This window comes from Antedon bifida, chromosome 3 (genome assembly GCF_963402885.1).
Source record: "Antedon bifida chromosome 3, ecAntBifi1.1, whole genome shotgun sequence".
Classification (NCBI taxonomy): Eukaryota; Metazoa; Echinodermata; class Crinoidea; order Comatulida; family Antedonidae; genus Antedon; species Antedon bifida.
In genome coordinates, this window is record NC_136228.1 from 1,185,681 (window position 1) to 1,207,029 (window position 21,349).

At 32.5% G+C, this 21,349-nt stretch overlaps 4 protein-coding genes across 6 annotated transcripts in view; 2 read left to right on the forward strand and 2 right to left on the reverse strand.

Annotated features, from left to right (window-relative positions):
- The window catches only part of LOC144837720 (uncharacterized), a 56,850-nt gene extending 53,895 nt beyond the window's left edge, over positions 1 to 2,955 (forward strand). Inside the window, exon 33 of the mRNA XM_078692953.1 lies at positions 75 to 2,955. Coding sequence (XP_078549079.1) covers positions 75 to 1,858 — 1,784 coding nt within the window. The 3' untranslated portion in view covers positions 1,859 to 2,955. The remainder of the gene's footprint in view (positions 1 to 74) is intronic.
- Positions 2,956 to 4,016: 1,061 nt separating this feature from the next.
- On the reverse strand, positions 4,017 to 6,937 carry LOC144836768 (KICSTOR complex protein kaptin-like). 3 transcript variants are annotated; one of them, XM_078691618.1, is made up of 3 exons: positions 6,830 to 6,937; positions 5,864 to 6,038; positions 4,017 to 5,310 (listed from the first exon to the last, which is right to left on the reverse strand). In XM_078691618.1, exons 2-3 carry the CDS (start codon positions 6,021 to 6,023, stop codon positions 4,208 to 4,210), a joined length of 1,263 nt encoding a protein of 420 aa, XP_078547744.1. In that variant the 5' UTR covers positions 6,024 to 6,038; positions 6,830 to 6,937; the 3' UTR covers positions 4,017 to 4,207. The 3 variants fall into 3 exon arrangements, with proteins under 3 accessions (XP_078547744.1, XP_078547743.1, XP_078547742.1); XM_078691617.1 differs by lacking the exon at positions 6,830 to 6,937 and adding an exon at positions 6,666 to 6,781; XM_078691616.1 differs by lacking the exon at positions 6,830 to 6,937 and having other exon boundaries at positions 5,864 to 6,171.
- Positions 6,439 to 9,758, forward strand: LOC144836767 (mannosyl-oligosaccharide glucosidase-like). The gene is made up of 2 exons (XM_078691615.1): positions 6,439 to 7,369; positions 7,643 to 9,758. The coding sequence occupies exons 1-2, from the start codon at positions 6,443 to 6,445 to the stop codon at positions 9,557 to 9,559; spliced, it is 2,844 nt and encodes a 947-aa protein (XP_078547741.1). The 5' UTR covers positions 6,439 to 6,442; the 3' UTR covers positions 9,560 to 9,758.
- Positions 9,759 to 13,232: 3,474 nt separating this feature from the next.
- LOC144838654 (alpha-centractin) lies at positions 13,233 to 20,888 on the reverse strand. The gene is made up of 10 exons (XM_078694084.1): positions 20,757 to 20,888; positions 20,174 to 20,238; positions 19,837 to 19,951; positions 18,666 to 18,752; positions 18,015 to 18,139; positions 17,386 to 17,602; positions 16,935 to 17,027; positions 16,321 to 16,557; positions 15,916 to 15,956; positions 13,233 to 15,509 (listed from the first exon to the last, which is right to left on the reverse strand). The coding sequence occupies exons 1-10, from the start codon at positions 20,802 to 20,804 to the stop codon at positions 15,407 to 15,409; spliced, it is 1,131 nt and encodes a 376-aa protein (XP_078550210.1). The 5' UTR covers positions 20,805 to 20,888; the 3' UTR covers positions 13,233 to 15,406.
- Between the last annotated feature and the right edge of the window lie 461 nt (positions 20,889 to 21,349).

Consider the following 21,349-nt stretch of genomic DNA (forward strand, 5'->3'; position numbering starts at 1 on the left):
CTAATGCATATCAATTGAAGATTTGTGATGTTTTTTATGTCAATCATATAAATTCAAATTTTCTTCTACTCTAGGCTCTGATGCTAAAAAAGCACAAACACTACCAAAGGATTTTAGACCTGATGATATGAAATTAGAATTGAAAAAGGAAAAAGCTGAAATGAAACGAGCAAAAAAGGAAGACAAGAAAAAGCGAAAATTGGAGAAGAAAGAAGAAAAAGAAAAACAAGCTTTATTAGAAGCCAAGATGAAAGATGCTGAACAAAAATTAAAGAAGAGTAAGAAAAAGAAAGACAAGGATGGTAAAAAAGAAAAGAAAGACAAGGATAGTAAAAAAGAAAAGAAAGTCAAGGATGATAAAAAAGAAAAGAAGAAAAAAGATAAAAAGGAGAAACAAACAGTGGAAGATGAGGGAAGTAAAAAGAAGAAGGGACTAATGAAAGCACTGAAGATGAAAACAAATGTCAAGAGAGAAGGAAGAGAAGACGAAAAAGACGATGTGAGTAGTGATGACTCTAGCACAACATCTGACAGTGACGATGAAGAGCAGGAATATGACAGAGAAAAAGAGACAAAATATTTAGCAAAAGACATGATTGAGGAAGAGAGTGATGAAGATAGTGATGATGATAACGATTCATCAGATTCAGATTTGGAACTGGAAAATGATGAAGAAGAGAACAATGTTGACAAAGCTAGCTCTCAAGAGAGTGAGGATGATTTAGACGTTTTAGAAGAAACAAACAAAACTGATGAACAAAACAGAGATACAGATATTGATTTGCAGATGGTAGCAGGATACATTAACCAAATTATACAAAATGCAATTGCAGAGTATAGGGAATCTAACAAAGTACCAGATGAAATGGATATCAACATCACTACTGAGGTTGAAGAAACTTCAGAGCCTTTTGCCAATCAAGATAAGGACAAAAGCAATTATGAAAATGACAAAACTGCAGATAATGTATTGCAGAGTATTATATCAGATGTTGAAAAACTGTTAGAGACGCCCAAGTACGATAGTGCAGATGGTGATAACGTTAGTTCTCAAGGAAACAATAGCATAAACATGCAGGAGACAGAAAAATGGACACCACACAATTATACATCAAAAGAAACAACAAACAAAACTCCATCCATTTCATCTCCAAGGAAGCAAGTTATAATCACTATTACAATGGAGAAAAAAAATCCAAATGGTGATATAAAATTATCACAAACCAAATCACCAGCAAAGAAACCTTTTCCAGAAAAGTCGCCTTCTAAACAAGTTGTCATGACACTTACGATGGAGAGTTCCACTACTAATGATTCTCTTACAGACAGCAATTCATCCATACAGTACACTGTACCAGAAGGTACGAAGACAATTGATAAAAATCTTCTGAAAGCACTATCGACACCAAAGACCTCGACTCCAAAAGCAAAGAGTGTAGAAACCCTTCCAACATATTTTGTTCCTCTTGCTAAGTTTGGAGATGATGAAAGTATCGTCTCAGAAGGACTTTCATCTCCTATGCGAAGAAAGCATGCCATGCACCAAATATCACAGAATCAAAGAACTAAATCAACACCTAGGATCCAAACATCACCTAATTCAACAAATACCAACAATAGCAATCAGTTAGGTTTTGAAAACATGAAGAAAACACAGAGCCTGCGACCAATGAATTCTGGAAGCTTAAAGGTTAAAAGTAAAGGAGAAGGGTCAAGGTTCTCATTAAAAAGAGTCAAGTCATCATCCCTTAAAAGGAGTAGTAGTAAGAACGAATCTCATCAATCTAAAACCTTCGAAGAAGATGGCGAGAATTCTTCGGTTTCAAACAGAATATTTAACTTATGTGGTGGGAGTTAGACTTTCGAAGAGCTTGTAGACACAGCTACAAATGCAATACAGTGATGGTGATATATAGTATATATATTACAGATTTTAAATTATTTGTTATTAAAATAGAGCAATTCTATTATTAAATTGTAAATGAACTATAATATTTATTGATTTTAATAAACATATTTAAAAATGTTTTATTAATAAATGAAAGTCTATAAAGTTTATGCAATACTTTATTACTGTGTATATAAGAGTAAAAGATTAAATCAATGCAATAGGCATAAATCAGACAAAGTTAATTATTTGTACTTGGAAAGTGGAAAAAGAATAAATGTAAATTAAAATTAAGGGTAGACATTAACAAATTATTTAAAAAAATGAAACAGTATAATTTAATATTACTTGCAAAAACTTCTGTTTCCAATTATTGAAACACAAATTATGATATGATGAAATAAAGATTAGCAGTCAATTTAGTTGCAATAAAACCATTAAAAAATAGCATTGGACTAAGTATATCTTTTGTGTATATATACATACAACGTGTATTTGTTATGTGTATATCTTTTATTTTCATTAAAAAATATTATAACTTACATTTGGAGCACCTAAAACAGCAGTTTAAAACTGTTAAGATAAAAATTTGGTTAGCGTTATTTTTTTAGAATGTTAGAGACAAGAAAATTAGTATATCTGCATTTTGTTTTTGATGATCAAATTTTGAATCCGAGACAATCAAATTCTGGACTTGACGTCATCATAACAAACCGCTACATAACACGGATGCACATGCGTAATTAAATCAGACAACTGAACTACTGACCAATCGGCGACACGTATAAATCACGTGAAGACCGCCGGTCGGCCCGCGGCCCCCGCGACCGGCGGCCGGCCCCACACACAAATGGCCGGAACATCTATATCATCATGTGCCAAATAAAAAGGCCAAACACTAACTAGGCCCTATATATTATATGAATGACGCGGCGGCGCGAATGAATTGAACTTAAAAGAAGTGACGAAAATTGTAAGTTTACAAATAATTGTGTAAAATTGACTATGGGGGTATCCATTTCTTTTACTTCTATAGTTAGTAAGATTTATCTGCGTAACAATAAAAACGTTGTTGGCATATTATTCAATCTGTTTATCTAGTAGGGCCTAGACCCTAGGCCTAGGCTAGCCTAAGAAGGCCCAAGCAAGGGCCCTCTCTAGGCATCACATAGGCTACATCAGGTCCAAGACAGATTGGGTATGCTGTATTTGTAGACATATATGGCAGGTAGGGGAGACGACACCGTGACATAATATAATAATAATGTCACAACTAATAAATATTACCTTATTTTGGTAAAAATAAATACTGTGTATAAATATTAAATATGATTAGCTTGAGGATTGTAAAAATTGTGAAAGACCAAGATTTTTACCATGTAAATTAGTGTGTAAAAAATATAAGAATTAATATTAATTTCAATTTATTTGTGATATCAAGATTAATAAATTGAGTCAATAAAGCTTGATTACTTACGACTAAATTGATTTTACTTTATTTATTCAATACTGTTAAAATATATTATAACACACCTGATTGTATTCTTGCAATTTGATTGGGCAATTATGCATCACTTGGAATTAGCCCCATTTAACGAAAAATACATGATAATGAACGTGCTTTACTGTACGTTAAACTGTCTGTAACATTTTAGAGACTTTTTGTTACACAATGTTGACTGATCACGTTCGGAAATCAACTTGTTTATAACTTTTCTACTCTGCGTTTAAAGTTGGAGCACTGATTTACCATGGATAAATTGATTAAAAGTAATGAATGATTTGTAATGGTTGAAATGGAGAGAATTTTCATGCTTGCGCCTTGTTAAAAATAGTCATTGTTTCAACCTATTAAATATTCTCACCATCCAACTCATAAACATTCATTATTTGAATAACTTTTCTTACAAACATATCCATCCATCTGCATATTTCCACTAGTAGTAGGCAAATCAAAGAGCTTGATCTTATTTATACACATATTATATCCATCTCCTTCTGGGTCAAATTCTAGTTCTCATTGAGTTGTCTTATACATTTATGAGCACTCAAGCAAATCGACAGCTCAGTATATAAACTCACCTCTACGTTGATTATTTGATCCAGTAAAATAGATTTACAACAAAGGGAAATTTAACTTGGAGTTTAATTCAGTACATAGCTGCACATCATGGTCACAATTTCATACAAAAACTATGCAAGATATACACAAATATAAAAATAGCAGAAACAAGACAATATAATTGTACAAAAAATATTGTCTCATTTTAATAACTCTAATGGTCATACTGTATATGTTTTATTATTATCACAATCATTTTATTTTTTGTCATCATCTTTTACCATTTTAAACTTGTTTAGTCTTTCCATAACTACATTTTTTGCTTTTTCCAAATTATGTTGAAGAATCCTTACTCCATCTGAGCATAAGATAACCAATTCACACACACCATCCCCAGTCATGTCAACATACTCAAGCCCCATCAATGGATGAGAAAATTTACGTATATATGTTAATCTGTACTCTTCCATTGGCAGCCAGAGATCATCCTCTTCCTCTTCTGCATCTTTTCCTGGTGAGTCTGAAGTGTGAATTGTCAATGTGGTTTTATCCTCGGCATACCACTTGTACGCCAATAAACAGTGGCCGTTTGTACCAAGTACGATCTCCGGTTCGCCATCCCAGTCAATATCGGCCACACATGCACACATCACTAAATCATGACTATTTGAATTGTGAAGAGATTTCACATTTGTAAATCCATTTTTTAAAATGTTACGATAAACAACAGAGGGAGTTGTAACAGAAGATGCCAACAAATGGCAAATTTCTAACGCCTTAGAATCTGGACTGATCATGTTGGAGAACAACTTAACGACAATGATAGGATGGTCATGTCTGGTTTTCCAAGATTCTAATATGTGCAACGACTTCAAGTCAACGACAAAAACTAATACAGAGCCATTGTCGCAACCAATGGCCGAGATTCGTTTTCCCCCGATTTCTACGAAATCCAGACAAATCACACAACTTCCAAGTTCTTTAAATTCCGGGAAAAAAATCTCGCATGATACTTCACAACATTTAATTGTGTTTCCAAAATCCTCTCTTTCTAAAGTGAACAAGTGAATTTTGGAGTCATCACCACTCATCAAACAAAGATGGACAGTCATGCCATTTTGTTTGATGAGTCTATGTTTCAGAAAGAGACAGTTAAAATCTAGTTCAACAGAACTCAAACCTTGCATTAAACCTGCCACGGTGAAGTCTGCACCAGGCTCTAGTTGGGTGGAGATGATGTTGGAGGCATTTAGCCACTGGATTGTATTGTTGTCAATAGTGTCCTCTTTTGTAAAACAGAATCCAAGTAGCAATATATCGTCTAACTGAAAAGTGTCAAGACTCAACAGTTCAGCTCCATCTAAATAAAAAGTAAGAATATGTTTCTTTTGAAACAATCTAAAAACAATTTGAAAGTATAAGTTGGGTATACTGTACAACAGTATAATGTATTACGGCTGCCATCAAAATTTGTTGAGTGGAAGAAAAAGATGGTTAGGTTCAGTTATAGTATGGGTTAGGTTTATCTCTAGGAATTAGGTGGTAGAATTTGGTTTTAAAATTATGCAGCTGATTTCTTTGGGAGTCATAAACGATATAATTCTCTACTGTGGTTTGGACATGCTTATTCTTCATGTGCATGCAGATACTTTTTCACAATATTTACGGGTCTATGTTGAATATAAACTTTTGGATTTTCACATCGTCGCCTTAACATAATTACATCATTTTGAGGCATTGCGCATATGCTAAGTCTTCTTGAGGGCTAGGCTACTATGTATATGGATTTGCTGTACACCTAAAAACATTGATGCAATTCATGTTTGTAGGCCTATGTTATCATTTAAAAACTCCCTATTGATTTTGATAAAAACCAGAAGAACAACTCATAAAATGAATGACGTCATTCACACCTGGAATGGAAAGGTCTCCAGCCTCAAGCTCAATTGAAATAGGTTTAAGTGAAGATGTTGTTTCATCACGTTGGAACCCAATGCATGTGATCTGGCCAGCTTTCCCAGATGACACAAGTATCTTGAACGACCGATCAACCTGAGATTTAACTTTAGTCATGCCGTATACATTTCCCTGTGAAGACAAAGAACAGAAATGAGCTTCGTGAAAGTATTTATCTTGCGCCATTTTCGTTATTTTTTATTAAATTGCTTGCTTTTGCCGCACACAGAGAAAAGCAAGTTACTTTTCCTGTGTTAAAAATCAAAACAACTATAGCGCCCTCATTGTGTTTTTAAAAACGAGCGAACTGAGACACACTAACTTACTAAAAATATGAAAAAGTACTTTTTAATAAAAGAACTTTTTCTATAAATAAATTTAAAAAATAGTAAATAAACTATTATAATAAATGTTTAAAATAAATTCATTTGTTAGTAAGGCTATGATAATTAATATATTTTTGCTTTCCTCCAATAAACTAAATATTAGCAGCTTAGGTCTTTCATTTTAATCCAGCGTTTTCTAGGCTTGAGAAAATGGACAGCATGGCAATAATTGCTGGGGAAGAAAAGGTAAAAAGCCCGTATGGGCTCGTTTGCCAGTCCACGTCAACAGGAAACATCTACGGCTTGGACGGAAGTGATTTCGGTAATATAAACGAAGATAATAGTGAATTAGAAGGGTTTTCCCGTACGAATTTTAAGGAATCAGGAAGTGATTGTATTGAGAGTAAAAATGATAAAAAAATTGTAGAATTACCCAACGAAAATGAATTATTAGAACTAAATACTGATATTGGTGACTTCCATACTTCAGTTTCTGGACAAGAGGACGGTACAATGGCGAGAAAGAGGAATATTCAAAGCCCCCCTGGTCCAAACAAAATGGAAGTTACTTCCGTAAATAATGGCTCTACTACAAACCAGGGTGGTATTTCGCAACGTAGGTCGTCCAAACAGAAGGGCATCTTATCAGCAGCCAAGACAAATATCGGATTACGTTTTGTTGCGGTTGTTATCTTGAGTTCACTGTCAATAGGTTTCTACATGTGGTACACATACAGCTTAGCATCAAAGGTATATACTCCTTTGGATGTACCAAAGGTCATTAGTAATAATAACAAACATGTGTCGCTAAAACAATCTCAACAAACACAAAATGATAGGTTTTGGGGAACATATCGTCCGGGATCATATTTTGGCATGCGTACAAGAAGTTCAAACTCTTTAGTTACTGGTTTAATGTGGTTTAGTCAGTTTTCACCTGCAAAAAAGTTTTCTGTTCGGCACAATTGTGAACATTCTGATGCTTTGCCAAAGTTTGGATGGTTGATGCATGACGGGGTTAACTTTGGTGTGCAGGAAATTGTGGAAAAAGGTTTTACATTGATGACGGAATTTGTAAAACGTCCTGGTGGTGATCACGGAGGAGATTGGTCAGTCAGAATATCCGGAAAAAATACTGTAAGTTCCTTGACAATATACTGCTACATTTTCTTTTTTTCTACAACAATTATTTAATCATCTGAATTATTAATTACTTTATTAAACTGTATTGAACTTTATATTTCTCACTGTTAATTGTAAATTCATAGTTTCATTTTCCTTTTTTGAATAATAAATTTTATTTTACAATTTTAATTAATACAATACAGTAGATAAATTTGAATTTCATCCCAATTTGATAGGCCTGTAAGATAAACTTTTTATGTGCAAATATTTTATTCTTAATTTCAGACAAAACAGAATAGTACGTCAGTTGTATCAATTCTATTCTATGCCGCATTAGATGGAAATGGCAAAATGCAGTACAAGACATCAGCCGATGGCACGTACCTGCAAGAGATCCAAGGTGTCACCAATGAACTTGGACAATTCACTATGAAGTTTCTACAGTCGAAAAATACTATAAAAACGCATTATTTAAGCACCTACTCTCCAAGCATACATGTGCTGAAAGACGTGGTCATGAAGACTGGTCTTCGGTCCTACCCATTTAAAGGCGGGAAAAAAATTGTCGGACTTGTTGGTGATGTACTTAAAATCAATCAGATAACAGATATTGAACCAAACTTTATGGTTCATCAAGTAACTCTCACTTTACCATTTGAAGTGGAAGTTGTTTTTGAGTCTGGTAGTTTTGTTAAGAGGCCTAACCATCTTTCTGGATTAGTCTTCAACCAAGAACTATCAAAATATAAGACTAAGTTTGATGGTGATTTTGAGCAAAAGTTTGGACTCATTAAAAAGGGATATAGTGCAAAACAGATTAAAATTGCTAAAGCTATCCTTAGCAATTTGATTGGTGGGATAGGATACTTTTACGGAAGCTCAATTGTAAAATCGAAGTACACTAGCAAGCCTGTAGATTACTGGGAAAGTGCTCTATACACTGCAGTTCCATCTCGTTCTTTCTTTCCCAGAGGATTTCTGTGGGATGAAGGATTCCATAATCTATTAATCAGTCAATGGAATCCAGATATCAGTATGGACATTATTGGTCACTGGCTTGATCTGATGAATATTGAAGGATGGATTCCGCGGGAACAGATTTTAGGTCAGGAAGCGAGAAGTAGAGTACCAGATGAATTTGTAGTGCAAAATAATGAAAATGCGAACCCTCCAACTTTGTTTCTTTCGATTCAATCAATCCTTAGAACTATTGACTCTAAAGCTGAAACCAGTAAACAGTTTATCTCAAGAATATTTCCTCGTCTCAAAGTATGGTACAATTGGTACAACACAACTCAGTCTGGGCCTGTTCCATCCTCATATCGCTGGAGAGGTAGAGATTCTAAAACAGACAGAGAATTAAATCCAAAAACATTGACATCCGGCCTTGATGATTTTCCACGGGCATCTCACCCATCTGATAGTGAAAGACATATTGACTTGCGATGTTGGATGGCTTTAGCATCTGGCATAATGGCAGATTTAGCAAAACAAGTTGATGAACCTACTGAAGTTTATAAAGCTACTTATAACTTGTTGACAGATAATGCTCTATTAGATAAACTTCATTGGTCACCTTCTAAAAAGATTTATAGTGATTTTGGAAACCATAGCAAAACAGTATTTCTTCAAAGATTACAGCCACCCCCTCCACCCAAGCCTCAGCCTGGTAAAAGAATCCCTCCTCCTCCAAAAATGCCAATGGTTCGAAAGTTAAAAGGATCACCACCAAAGGAAACGTTTGTAGATTCTTTTGGTTATGTTAGCTTATTCCCTTTCCTGCTACAAGTACTTGAACCAAACTCTGATAAGTTAGGAAATGTCTTAAAAGATCTCAAAGACCCTAATCTTCTTTGGACAAAATATGGGCTGAGATCTCTTTCAAAATCTGATCCAATGTACATGAAGTACAATACAGAGCATGATCCACCGTATTGGCGAGGAACTATATGGATCAATATGAACTTTCTTGCAGTTCGTGCCCTCAATCACTACAGTAACATTGAAGGTCCTCATAGTGACACAGCATGGCAGCTATACCAGGAACTTCGACAGAACTTGATCACTAACATCCTGAAGCAGTATGATCTGTCTGGATATGTTTGGGAACACTATAGTGATGTCAATGGCAAAGGTCAAGGAACTCATCCCTTTACCGGCTGGACTTCCTTAGTTGTCCTAATGATGGCAGAGCGATATTAAAGATGTTTTTTCATTTCACATTCTTCCCAATTTGTCACAGTTGGTTAATTTTATTGCACCAACAATTCCTTTATATAAATTTATACTCAACATGAAAAGTTTATTTTGACTTGAAAATTTAAAACTGTAACTACTGTAACTTAAACCAAAATCAAAGATGTTGCAACAAGAAAAATCTCACTAAATTGTGTGAAATTATTTGTAAAAAAAACTGATATTTTAACAGGCTATTATGGAATTTAATATAATAAAAAGCAGCTGACAACCAGGCCATTAATATTTAAAATAGATCACAACTTTTAACTCCAATAATAACCGTATAATGTCACTAATGTCCGTATATCATCACTATCATTTGTTTGTATATAGATATAACTTTAATTTTTTTTTTATTATAAACTAGAATTCATCAGGTCACATATTTATTTGTATATTAGAGCCAAGAGACATGTCAGAATGTTAATACACTAATTTAAAGGAGGTTTAGTTGTTTATAAATACATTTTAACAGACTGTGTCGAGAACTGTAGATGTTTTTGATTGATTTTGAATTTAAATGTACAGTGAGTACTGTTACTGTATAACAAACTTTATTATGTAAACGTCTAATCTAATAATTGAATCTCTCTCCTAAAACCATTTTAGTTTATTAATCAAAAACTGAAATTGAAAGTTTATCATGTGAGGTAAATTATATAAATAAATGCAAATTTGTACTGAAATATCACTTTATTTAAATTTGGTGTTTCTTTTATTTATAAAAAGTCTGTTTTTAAAGCTATGATATTTTCAATATTTCAAAAATTATAAATTAAATAAAATAATAGAAATATCAAAAACCTTGAAACACACTGCCAAGCTCTGTATTGGGCCGAAAATGATAATTATACTGGTTACTATTACTTATTAGTATTTATGCGCGAATATGCACCAATAAAAAGGTAAATTGATATACATTTTATGTTATTTATTTAGTCCCACAGAATGTTAGTTAAATACAGTAATGATACCTGCACTTACAACAATTAATAACAAATGACAATAGGAGCTGTTATTGTAAATGGTATATCCTAGCAAAAACGTGATTGTGCTTATTATTTATTATTATAGTACAGTAACTTCATAATAGATGTTGAAACTTTGTCCTATCTTTGTACAAATAACTCAGAGCCTCCAATGTAACACACCCATATTATTTCACTATAGCGCAAAAAAAAATTGTTAAATTATTTTAATAAATAAATGAACCCAACAGAACTCATCCGTAGCAGAGAAGTACTTAGCTTAGTTAATATAATATTTTGGGCCTAAGGTTATCGTCTGTCATGACGGGATTGGGCCATATATAAACATTTTACCTACCTACCTACTGTATTATGCACTTAAGTATATATTATTTTGAATATCCAATGTAAATTGGAAATATAATATTTTGGTTTAGATAAATTTGATTGGTTTTTTTAAAACTTAAAATTGTTATTTAAGTTATGAAATACCTGGATGTTTATACAATTGGTATCAAATTAATTAGTTTGTTAATTTAAGTTATAAAGTACAGTTTTGTGATGCTTTTCCAATACTGCATCAATAAGAAAACTAGACATGAAACTCGTCACTTTGACGAGTTAGTTATCCGCACCACGACAAACGCCATGTGCACGTCATACGTTGGAATATTGCACACAGATAAAGTTTATGGCATTATGACAAGAACTGAAGAATATGATATGCTGTTAGTGCTGAATTCTGTCAATTTTGTGTCATATAGTATATACATGCAAACAGTATAAGCTGTATACATATTACATACAGTGTAGAATAGGTGAAATTACGGGACCCGCCATTTATTCCAATTTTTAACATGGCGACGGTATCAAAATGAAACACTTAGATAGCAATTTCAGAAGGAAATTATCTCAGGAACAACATATTAACGTGTAGAAGAAATTTGAATACGTAAAATATAGATGCGCACCCTTTTAAATGTGATGAACTATTACGCAAAATATGAAAATACAACTTTTTTTATTCAACTGGCCATATGATGACGTCACAACATCCGATTGGCAAAATGTTTACATGAATTCGTATCTACAATCCAATAGCTTCCAGAAAACGTTTTAATCGTGATTATCACATTTTATTCTTACGAGCTATTACAGATTAAAATTTACTGTAAAGATGAAATTAATGACCCACGTAATTAAAATTTTTAGGCATGATGACGTCATAAAAATTAAAATATTTTTATCTCATGCTAAAGAAAGTTGATTGACCTACACAATATATAAATGTAGGAGAAAAAGGAATACAGATAAGCGTGATGCGCTCCATTGAATGTGATGAGCAATAACGAAAGAGACAAAAATCCTATATTTTACATTCGTGTGGCCATACGATGACGTCACAATGTTTTTTTAGCCTTATTGATGCATGATCCGATATCTACAACTCATCAACTTCTAGATTTTGTAATAAAAATAAACGGTTAACGGTTTACTTTAGAAACTATGACTGTTTAAAAAAAGACATAATTTTGACGATTTTTTAAGCTTTTTCATAAAAAACGCGCACAAATTGTCTAATTCAACGTGTTCGTATGGCGTTATTTAAACTGAAAAAGGTCTAAATTGTTTTCAAAATTACTAGGAAAGGCTTGAAAAATATAATTCAAGAGAAAAAAATATGTTTTTAACGCTACGTACGCACCGCGCGCGTAAAAAATTGCGCGCCTGTGGGAATTTTTGACATGCTCAAAATGACAAGAAACGCGTAAAAAGTTGATTAGAAATTAATTTTGCGCATTTTGAAATTTTAAATGCGCGTGCGCGCGTAACTTCTTGTGAAACATGCCATTTTTAATCCGTAGAAAGTTTGCCCCTGATATGACTTAAATTTTGTCAAAGTGTCAATACTAAATGACTTTTGGTTTTTAATCTATGATCAATCATTGAAATTCATAAAATTGCGCGTAAGTCACGTTGCGCAACTATGACGTCATTCAAAAATAGGAGGTGCACAACTTCACGTAAATGCCCATATGTTGTCAAAGTTATGAAATGTTATGTTTACACATTTTAGAGAAACACGACTCACAAAAAGGAAGGAAGGAAAGAAGAATAATACAGAAAAAAAATATTGATCTCATACAATAACAAGGAGTTATCCGCTTGGTATACCAAGCGGATAACTAATAATGATACTCTACTATATTTATTTCTGCTTTTCATGTTTTGAAATTAAATTCTTTCTATTCTTAAAAATGGTTGTTTAGATATTATTGTTTACCTATCATATGCAGTGGTGTATCCAGGATTTTGAAATAGAAGACAGATTGTGCTGAACCATGTAGCTGAACTAACCTTTTGTACAAGCATTGGTTTATCTACTGCAAGAGCCGAAGAGCAGTAACTGTAAATGGTTTAAAAACAAGGCCATATACATTGCTGCAGTCGCGTGTTCAAGTTAGTGTTTACCGACAGTGAGCTGTAGAGTCGCGTTGTACGCGAATAAAAATAGAAGCTACGTTATTTCTTGACCACAAAATGGAAAATTTCCCAGGATATACAGATTCTACAGTTCGTAGGACAAGCAGTGGTTTTGGGCTTACTGTTTCCGCTCGTCTGTGTAAATAGGCCTGTACAGTGTTTTAAAGAAACAACATTATAACACATTATATTATATACATTCTTTAATTGTGCACAGAGTTTAAACAATATATCATTAAAAGCACATAATGAATAAAGTACAACCAACTGTTCACTCAGATAGATAGTGACTTAAATAAAAACACAAAACAAATATACCGGTCAATTTCAGAATTTAAGTTGGCGGTGGATACTAATATTAAACAACATCTACAGAGAGTTGCTAGACCCTACACAACATAATAAACATACCAGTCAACCTTACCAATTCAAGTGTGCTGTTAGGTTACCTCTTTCATTAACTTCCTATACTACTTTTTGTGTGGAAAATGTATTTTTTTGCAATAATTTCATTTCAAATTAAAAAACAATACAGTACTGTAAATACATATAGCTTATAATAGATGTAAACCATCTCCAGAAACATAACAGTTTTGGTGAAACATTCCTCGAAGTTTATATCCCTACCATCTTTTCTCTTTCCAAAATCGTAAAGGTACAATTTAACAATGAATGTAACCAGTTTTGGGAACATATGCGTCTTTGATAAATCTATGGATTGATAATACATTTACAAAGATTTACTGGTTTAAAATGTAGAAAATTTCTGAATTAATATTTCAATACATTACTGCATAACATAATAAATATTCATGACATAATTTAAACAAAATATTTTAAAGAATCACTATCACAGAGTTATAGTTTATTGTATTTTTTTAGGGAAGACATTACAATGTACAATTAAAATTCTTCCAAATAAACTTTATTTTATAGAAATATTAGCGCGAGACACTTCCTTGGCAAAAGTTTAAGGCATAAAGCTCTGTTTACATTATCAAACAAAATGCCCATATATGGACACGATGATGTAAAATTACTACCATCACACTTTTTTTGTCAAACTAGTTTGATAGTGTAGACAGAGCTTGATCCTACATTGAACTTATAATATTTGTAATGCTTCATGACATATTCAGCTGCCGGTGATACGCTTCAGATATTAATTCAAATAGTGGCAAGGGTTGTATAACAAACTACCTTAACCAAATAAATCTTGAATTATGAGATCATTGAGCTGTGTCTGTATTAATTTATATATTGATCATTAAGTAAATATTGGATTGCTATTACATTTTAAGCACAAAATTATGTTTATTATCATGGCTAATAACATACATTAATTTAAGATACATAGATGATAATTCAAATTGCTTCACGGAGTTATAGCTCCTTGTTTTAATAAAGAAATTTGGTCTTCATTATATGAATATGTTGGTTTATATATTTTATTTATATCTTTCATATAATAATGCGTGCATAAATTAAAAGAACATAAAATCTAATTACCCTCTAAAAATATTAATTAAGGGAAATCAAAACCATAAATATATGTAATTTAAAATGAAACACAGTTATCAAAATAATAGATATGAATACAAAGAGAATTATCTAAATCTAGAATAATTATAACAATCTGCCAGCATAATGATACCTGACCATTATAAAGGAGTTTAATTTCATTTTACCATTAGAACAAGAGCAGAAAATATTTCTAAACTGTTTACATAATTCTATTTTATAAAGGTAATTTTCATAGTTATATTTAAACACAACTGGCTTTGTTATCTGTACTAGATTGAAAAACAAAATATTAAAGTATTTTTTTGGAAAATTTAAATGCATACAGTAGTTCCTTCATGCTACTTGCCAAATGGGCTGGGATACTAGATTGTTCATTTGAATTGTTACAACAACTACCACCAGGCAGGCAGATTGTTTATGGTATCAAGCTTGGACCAAATAAACTCTATTGTTCTCTTGTATAGAATTATTAAATATGGTTTTTTGCCAACTTAAAAAATCATTTTTAATGGATTTTACATTATTTAATTATTGACCAACAACCAAAGAAAGAGAAACAATGTTATTATATAATCGAGGTGGTTGATATATAAAGACAGACTGTACCATAATTTTACTGTCTATTGGACCGTGGAGGCTCCCCATGATTTGACCTAGAGTTTGGCAAACCTTAGAGGAATACAGAATACAATCATACACATGACGGCCAGATTCATATTCTGATAATGAAAAGAAACTATGTTGTTTATCTAAGTTGGATAAAACACATGTTTTCGAGCACTTTGTATGCTAATAGAATTGCAACACATACACACATAATATACAATCAATTTGATCAGAAGGTCTTTCTATGAAGAGCTCTCGCACCATCTTCATCATACTCCTTTTTCGATACCCACATTTTCCTGAATGTATCTAACGATGCTAAAATTGAGCCGCTGTAAAAGAAAAAAAACATCTTCATTAGATATACACAAACTTGATTCCTCCTTGCACACGATATATAACGCTGCTTGTCCAAAAAAATACAAATTCATTATTGATTTTAAATGTTTTTTTAACTAGATAACATTAAGGATTTAATTGGCACTTTTATCATGAGGAGGAAGAAAAAAAACACAACAGCTATGCCTGACTAAATCAGACTAGTGATGACCACACTTATTTCACAATTCAGGTAAGTAAATACATTTGTGCAGTTTCCACATAGTTTAGTAATGTGTATACAAAGTTATATTTGTACGTATGAGCAGGTACATTACATGGATGTTTGGAGAAAAATTGACATTAAATGTTAATCTAAAAATAAAATGAGTAATATTATGTAAATATTCTTATATTTACCCTATCCACGTTGAATATAGTCTTTCTTGTGGTGCTGATATCTGTAGAAAATAAAGATATATATTGCAAATGTTAGAGAAACATGTGCAGTATAACAAGAAATGCGCTATCTTCATTTATCAAAATTGATATTAAAATATGCACTCTACTTTTATTTTAGATTTTTGCCTTTTTTGGCAACATTTTTTAGGCCTTATTGTTAACTAAACATAATTATGTTATTTATCAATGCATTGTAGTGATTATTATAAAAGTAATAGTTGTATCTGAAAGTGAATGTCCACTAAAATTTGCTAATTTATATTCTCATTAAACAGCGTGGGAAGTGATTATTCTTCAAATTAAAAACTCTACAAATTTATGGGGAAAATAAAGGTGTGCCACATATCATACAAACTCACTCACCCTAATTTTGACATCTTTTGGTGCTAATTTTTTTACTTCACCCAGAAGTCGATCACCGAAACCTTTAAATAATGTTGAGCCTCCTGATAAAACAATGTTAGCAAACAATGTCCTTCGTAAATCCATGTCTGATTTCTGGATGGAGAAAGTGAGCACCTCGTGAAGACCTTCAGATTCCTCCCCAATTAAATCTGGTCGGAAAAGAAGCTCGGGGGCACGGAATTTAGCGGCACCGACCTAGTATAAAATAAAAATACAACCGTATAAGGGTATAAATATTCTTAAAATTTATGTTTACTGACCAATTTTTAGGTTTCTGTAAATTTATTTTATACACCACCATATTCAATAAAAAAAAAACAATTTTACGTGTCAGATTAAAATGTCATATTAAAGAAAATTTTGTTTTGCATCTATGTTTCTTTACATGAATACATTTTAATGTCAATGCCTGTTTAGGAAAATTCTATGAATTTCCAGGGTTTTAATGACCTATGAACCCTGATGTTCCTGGATTCAAATATACATTTTCAAATAGTTATCGGACAACTTCTTTCCACCCCACCCCTATTGATTATTATTGAATGTTTATTGTTGTTCAAGTATTTACTTACCTCTACTGTACTTCCATCTGGTAGTGTATAAACGGTCTTTTCGGTTTCTGATGTTTCTTCTTTAATTGCATTACTTGATAAATAACATGCTCTCTAAAATCAAATAACAATATTTTGTTAAATAAAATACAAGCAATATATAGCAGACAGGTCTCAAGCCCATACCTCTCTGTCTGATATGCCTTTTTATCATTACATAATATCCCTTTGAAATGTCTATAAAGCATGTGGTATTCTCAAAGAGTCAACTCTTCCAGCCAAACTGCATCGCACTGTTGCTTAACTTTGATCTGATGGGAACCAGTGTTTCAAAGTGGTAAGGCCGTGAAGCAGCAAAATTGGTACTTCAGTTATAAAAAAAAAACCAAAATGTGTATATTAATATTATTATATTATTACCATATCTCATCTTTTGATTGATTGCTACTTTGTATGTCAATGTGAAGTTTACCTCTTTGATTGTCTTGACAATTTCTAACTCTGCAGAAGTCCTGAAATTCATGCCTTCTTTTCTCAGCAGTAACTGTAGGTATCGAGTGACATCACGCCCTGCAATGTCCACCCTCATTATGGAATGTGGCATGGCAAAGCCTTCATAGATGGGTACAGCATGGGTCACACCATCACCAGTATCCAAGACGACACCTGTTGTTCTACCTGTAGCATACCTGTAAGAAGGCAATTTATTTTGTTAAATAATAGTATCCTATGCACTAAACTAAAAAAGTGGTAAATATCATGTTAAAGCTAAAGTAATGATGCTCTGCAATCTTGTACAGGTTGAGGGCTTGGTGGTTAACATGCTTCCTTCCAATTCCAAGGTTTCAATCCTGATCTACTGTAGTGTCATGTTTCAATCCTGATCTACTGTAGTTTCATGTTTCAATCCTGACCTAGTGTTATGTTTTAATCCTGACCTAGTGTCAGCTTTCAATCCTAACCTAGTGTCAGCTTTCAATCCTGACCTAGTGTCAGGTTTCAATCCTGACCTAGTGTCATGTTTTAATCCTGAACTAGTGTCAGAGTTGGAACTTGTCCTACTCCACTTCCTAAGCCTATAAAACAACTAATGTTACTTACAAACTTAAAACAGCCTGCATTGATATAAATAAGGCTGGGACATTAAATGTCTCAAAGAAAACTTCTGCAGCCTTTTCACGATTTCTCCTAGGATTCAATGGTGCCTCAGTCAACAGCACAGGATGCTAGTAGATATAATTTAGTTAAGACCATTTAAATTCATACATTATATTCTGGTTCACCCTAATGCAGGTGCACAGATTATTTGCTAACAATTTAGTTAAATCCAATACATTTTACTACAAGTCTTCTGTATTTAAAATGTATTCTGAAACCAGGCTTTCCAGAAAACCAGCAGACATTTTTTACTAGCCCACGGTTAATAATAATAATATAACAATTTATATAGCGCACATATCCACTAAAAGTGCTCAAGGCGCTAATCACAACACTGTTTGTTTATGCTTCATTAATACCATATGCCTCAGCAAAAAGGTATGATTTTAATGATTTTTTAAAAGAATTAATTGTATGGCAATGCCTAATCCATTCTGGAATGTCATTCCACAGACGCGGAGCATTATAATAGAAAAAGGTTGTCGAGTTTTGGGAAAAGTTGAGTAGTTTAATAGTATGATCTAGACAAACTGACATTTAAAGAATTGCTAAAAGCTAAGCTTTTGCAATGGTTTTGTAAAGGAAAAATCTTACCTCTTCTGAAAATGTTTGAAGTTGATCCTTGGAGTAAATGTATTGCCATATTCTTTCCATATCATTCCAATCTGTAACGATTCCATGCTGAAAAAAAACCAAATACTGCTAACAAACAGACTATAATCAGTTCTATATCACTGTTGTAATTAGTGTCATCATCTGATTTCATTTAACACTTATTTAAGATTCGCATTTCCAAGAGAGGATTGGTAAATCCTAAATGATTCTTTCATGCTGCAAATCAACTGGGCCTAGGTTTACTTTTTCCAAGATCTGGTTGTGCATAGTGCACTTTAAATAAACATTAATTTAAATAAATAAATTTATAAATGGTGAAAAAAGAGGATGAAGATAACTGGTGAAGAAAGAGGATGAAGATAACTGGTGAAGAAAGAGGATGAAGATAACTGTTGAAGAAAGAGAATGAAGATAACTGGCTATGAAAGAGGATGAAGATAACTGGTGAAGAAAGAGAATGAAGATAACTGGTGAAGAAAGAGAATGAAGATAACTGGTGAAGAAAGAGAATGAAGATAACTGGTGAAGAAAGAAGATGAAGATAACTGGTGAAGAAAGAGAATGAAGATAACTGGTGAAGAAAGAGAATGAAGATAACTGGTGAAGAAAGAGGATGAAGATAACTGGTGAAGAAAGAAGATGAAGATAACTGGTGAAGAAAGAGAATGAAGATAACTGGTGAAGAAAGAGGATGAAGATAACTGGTGAAGAAAGAGGATTAAGATAACTGGTCAAGGGCGAGGATGGAGTTAACTGGTGAAGGACGAGCATGAAGAAACTGGTGAAGGACGAGCATGAAGATAACTGGTGAAGAAAGAGTATGAAGATAACTGGTTAAGAAAGAGGATGAAGATAACTCGATAAGAAAGAGGATGAAGATAACTGTTGAAGAAAGAGGATGAAGATAACTGTTGAAGAAAGAGCATGAGGATAACTGGTGAAGAAAGAGGATGAAGATAACTGGCTATGAAAGAGGATGAAGATAACTGGTGAAGAAAAAGGATGAAGATAACTGGTGAAGAAAAAGGATGAAGAAAACTGGTTAAGAAAGAGGATGAAGATAACTGGTAAAGAAAGAGGATGAAGATAAATGGTGAAGAAAGAAGATGAAAGATGTTATTTCTGTTTCAATTAATCAATTGATACTTACTTCCATAGGATAGTTTATACTTAGTAGACCTCTATGTTCTTCGGCCTTTGGACCTATAAATAAGTCACCCTCCAAGCCTCCAGCCATTACTCGTACATGTTTAGGCCGCCCAACACTATAAAAGATAATAAAAAATACATTTATTTACAATACAATGTTTTAATTTACGTAATTCCTTTTAAGTCTGCTATTAATAATAATAATAAATATTACAATATTAAACTTATTTTTGGTAATGTACATATATTCTGCATATAAAAAATTGGTTTTAATTTAAATTACTAAATATTGCAGTAATAAAGGGTCTATAATCTCAAAGTCTAAGATGTGTACTTACAAATTTGGAAAATGATACTTAGGGATTTGATCTCCAGCAAAGCCTGCTTTAATAACACCAGACCCCTATTATAAAAAGAAAAACATCTAATTTATTTATAAAGGTCTAGAATATAGACATATTTTATTTTATTCACCAATTCATATTTATTCATTTAAATACATTATCAGTATCAAAATATATTTTTTTTCATTTTTAAAATGTTATTATTAATTTTAAATAATAATTAATATTAATTATATAATAATTAATATAGGCCCTACTTATTTATTTAAAAACAGTTAACTAGGAAAGAATGCAGGCCTAAAGTAGTTACTTTTTAAACAGTCTCAGGAGTTAAAACAGTTAAAAACATTAAAATATGCCGTATAAATGCTAGGCCTGAACTTGAACCGGCTTTTGCAAACGCGAAGGGGATAACAGGGTATCTTTGGCAGTCGGATATTATCGAGCGCCACCATCGTATACATTAGATAGGGCCTAGCATCTACTGATTCATGCAGACAACTTGTACATAATGATAATTATTCACGCGCTGTAAACAAAAGATATTTAATATAAATAAAACTACTATTATACGTACATTATCAATTACAACAGGTTGGTTTGCAATAACGTCATATGACTCCATCCCGTCGATTTTAACGGAATATTGTGCACGAAAAAATTACTATCTATTCGAACTTTCCACACCTTATTTTCTTGTAGTCTCCTTTGTACACACGTCGAGTATAGTGGTAAAAATATTTCGACGGCTGGACTTTTACGTATACATGATTTTTTAACTTTTAAAAAAGCTACAGTGTAGTTAGTACTTAGTACGATTTTAAAAACCAATAATTGTAATTTTGTTACATATGATAGTAATATATAGGCCTATAAAATAAGGAATAATTAAAAAAATATATTTTAGATTGGTAATATAAAAAGAGAGAATATCTTTAAAAAATGTGTGTGGTCCGCCACAAGAACACGTCTGACATTACAGCTATTGTGTTTACTGTCATTACAGGCAGTAGGTATGAATAATATATTTATTATTGAACAGCCTGTTTTATTTGAAATGTAATGCTTTACAATACTTAGTAATATTAATAAGAGCCTTATTATGCATAATATTTCTTTGTTTACAAAGTCATGAACCGCATAGTTTGAGTACACTCAGGGGGGTTGAGT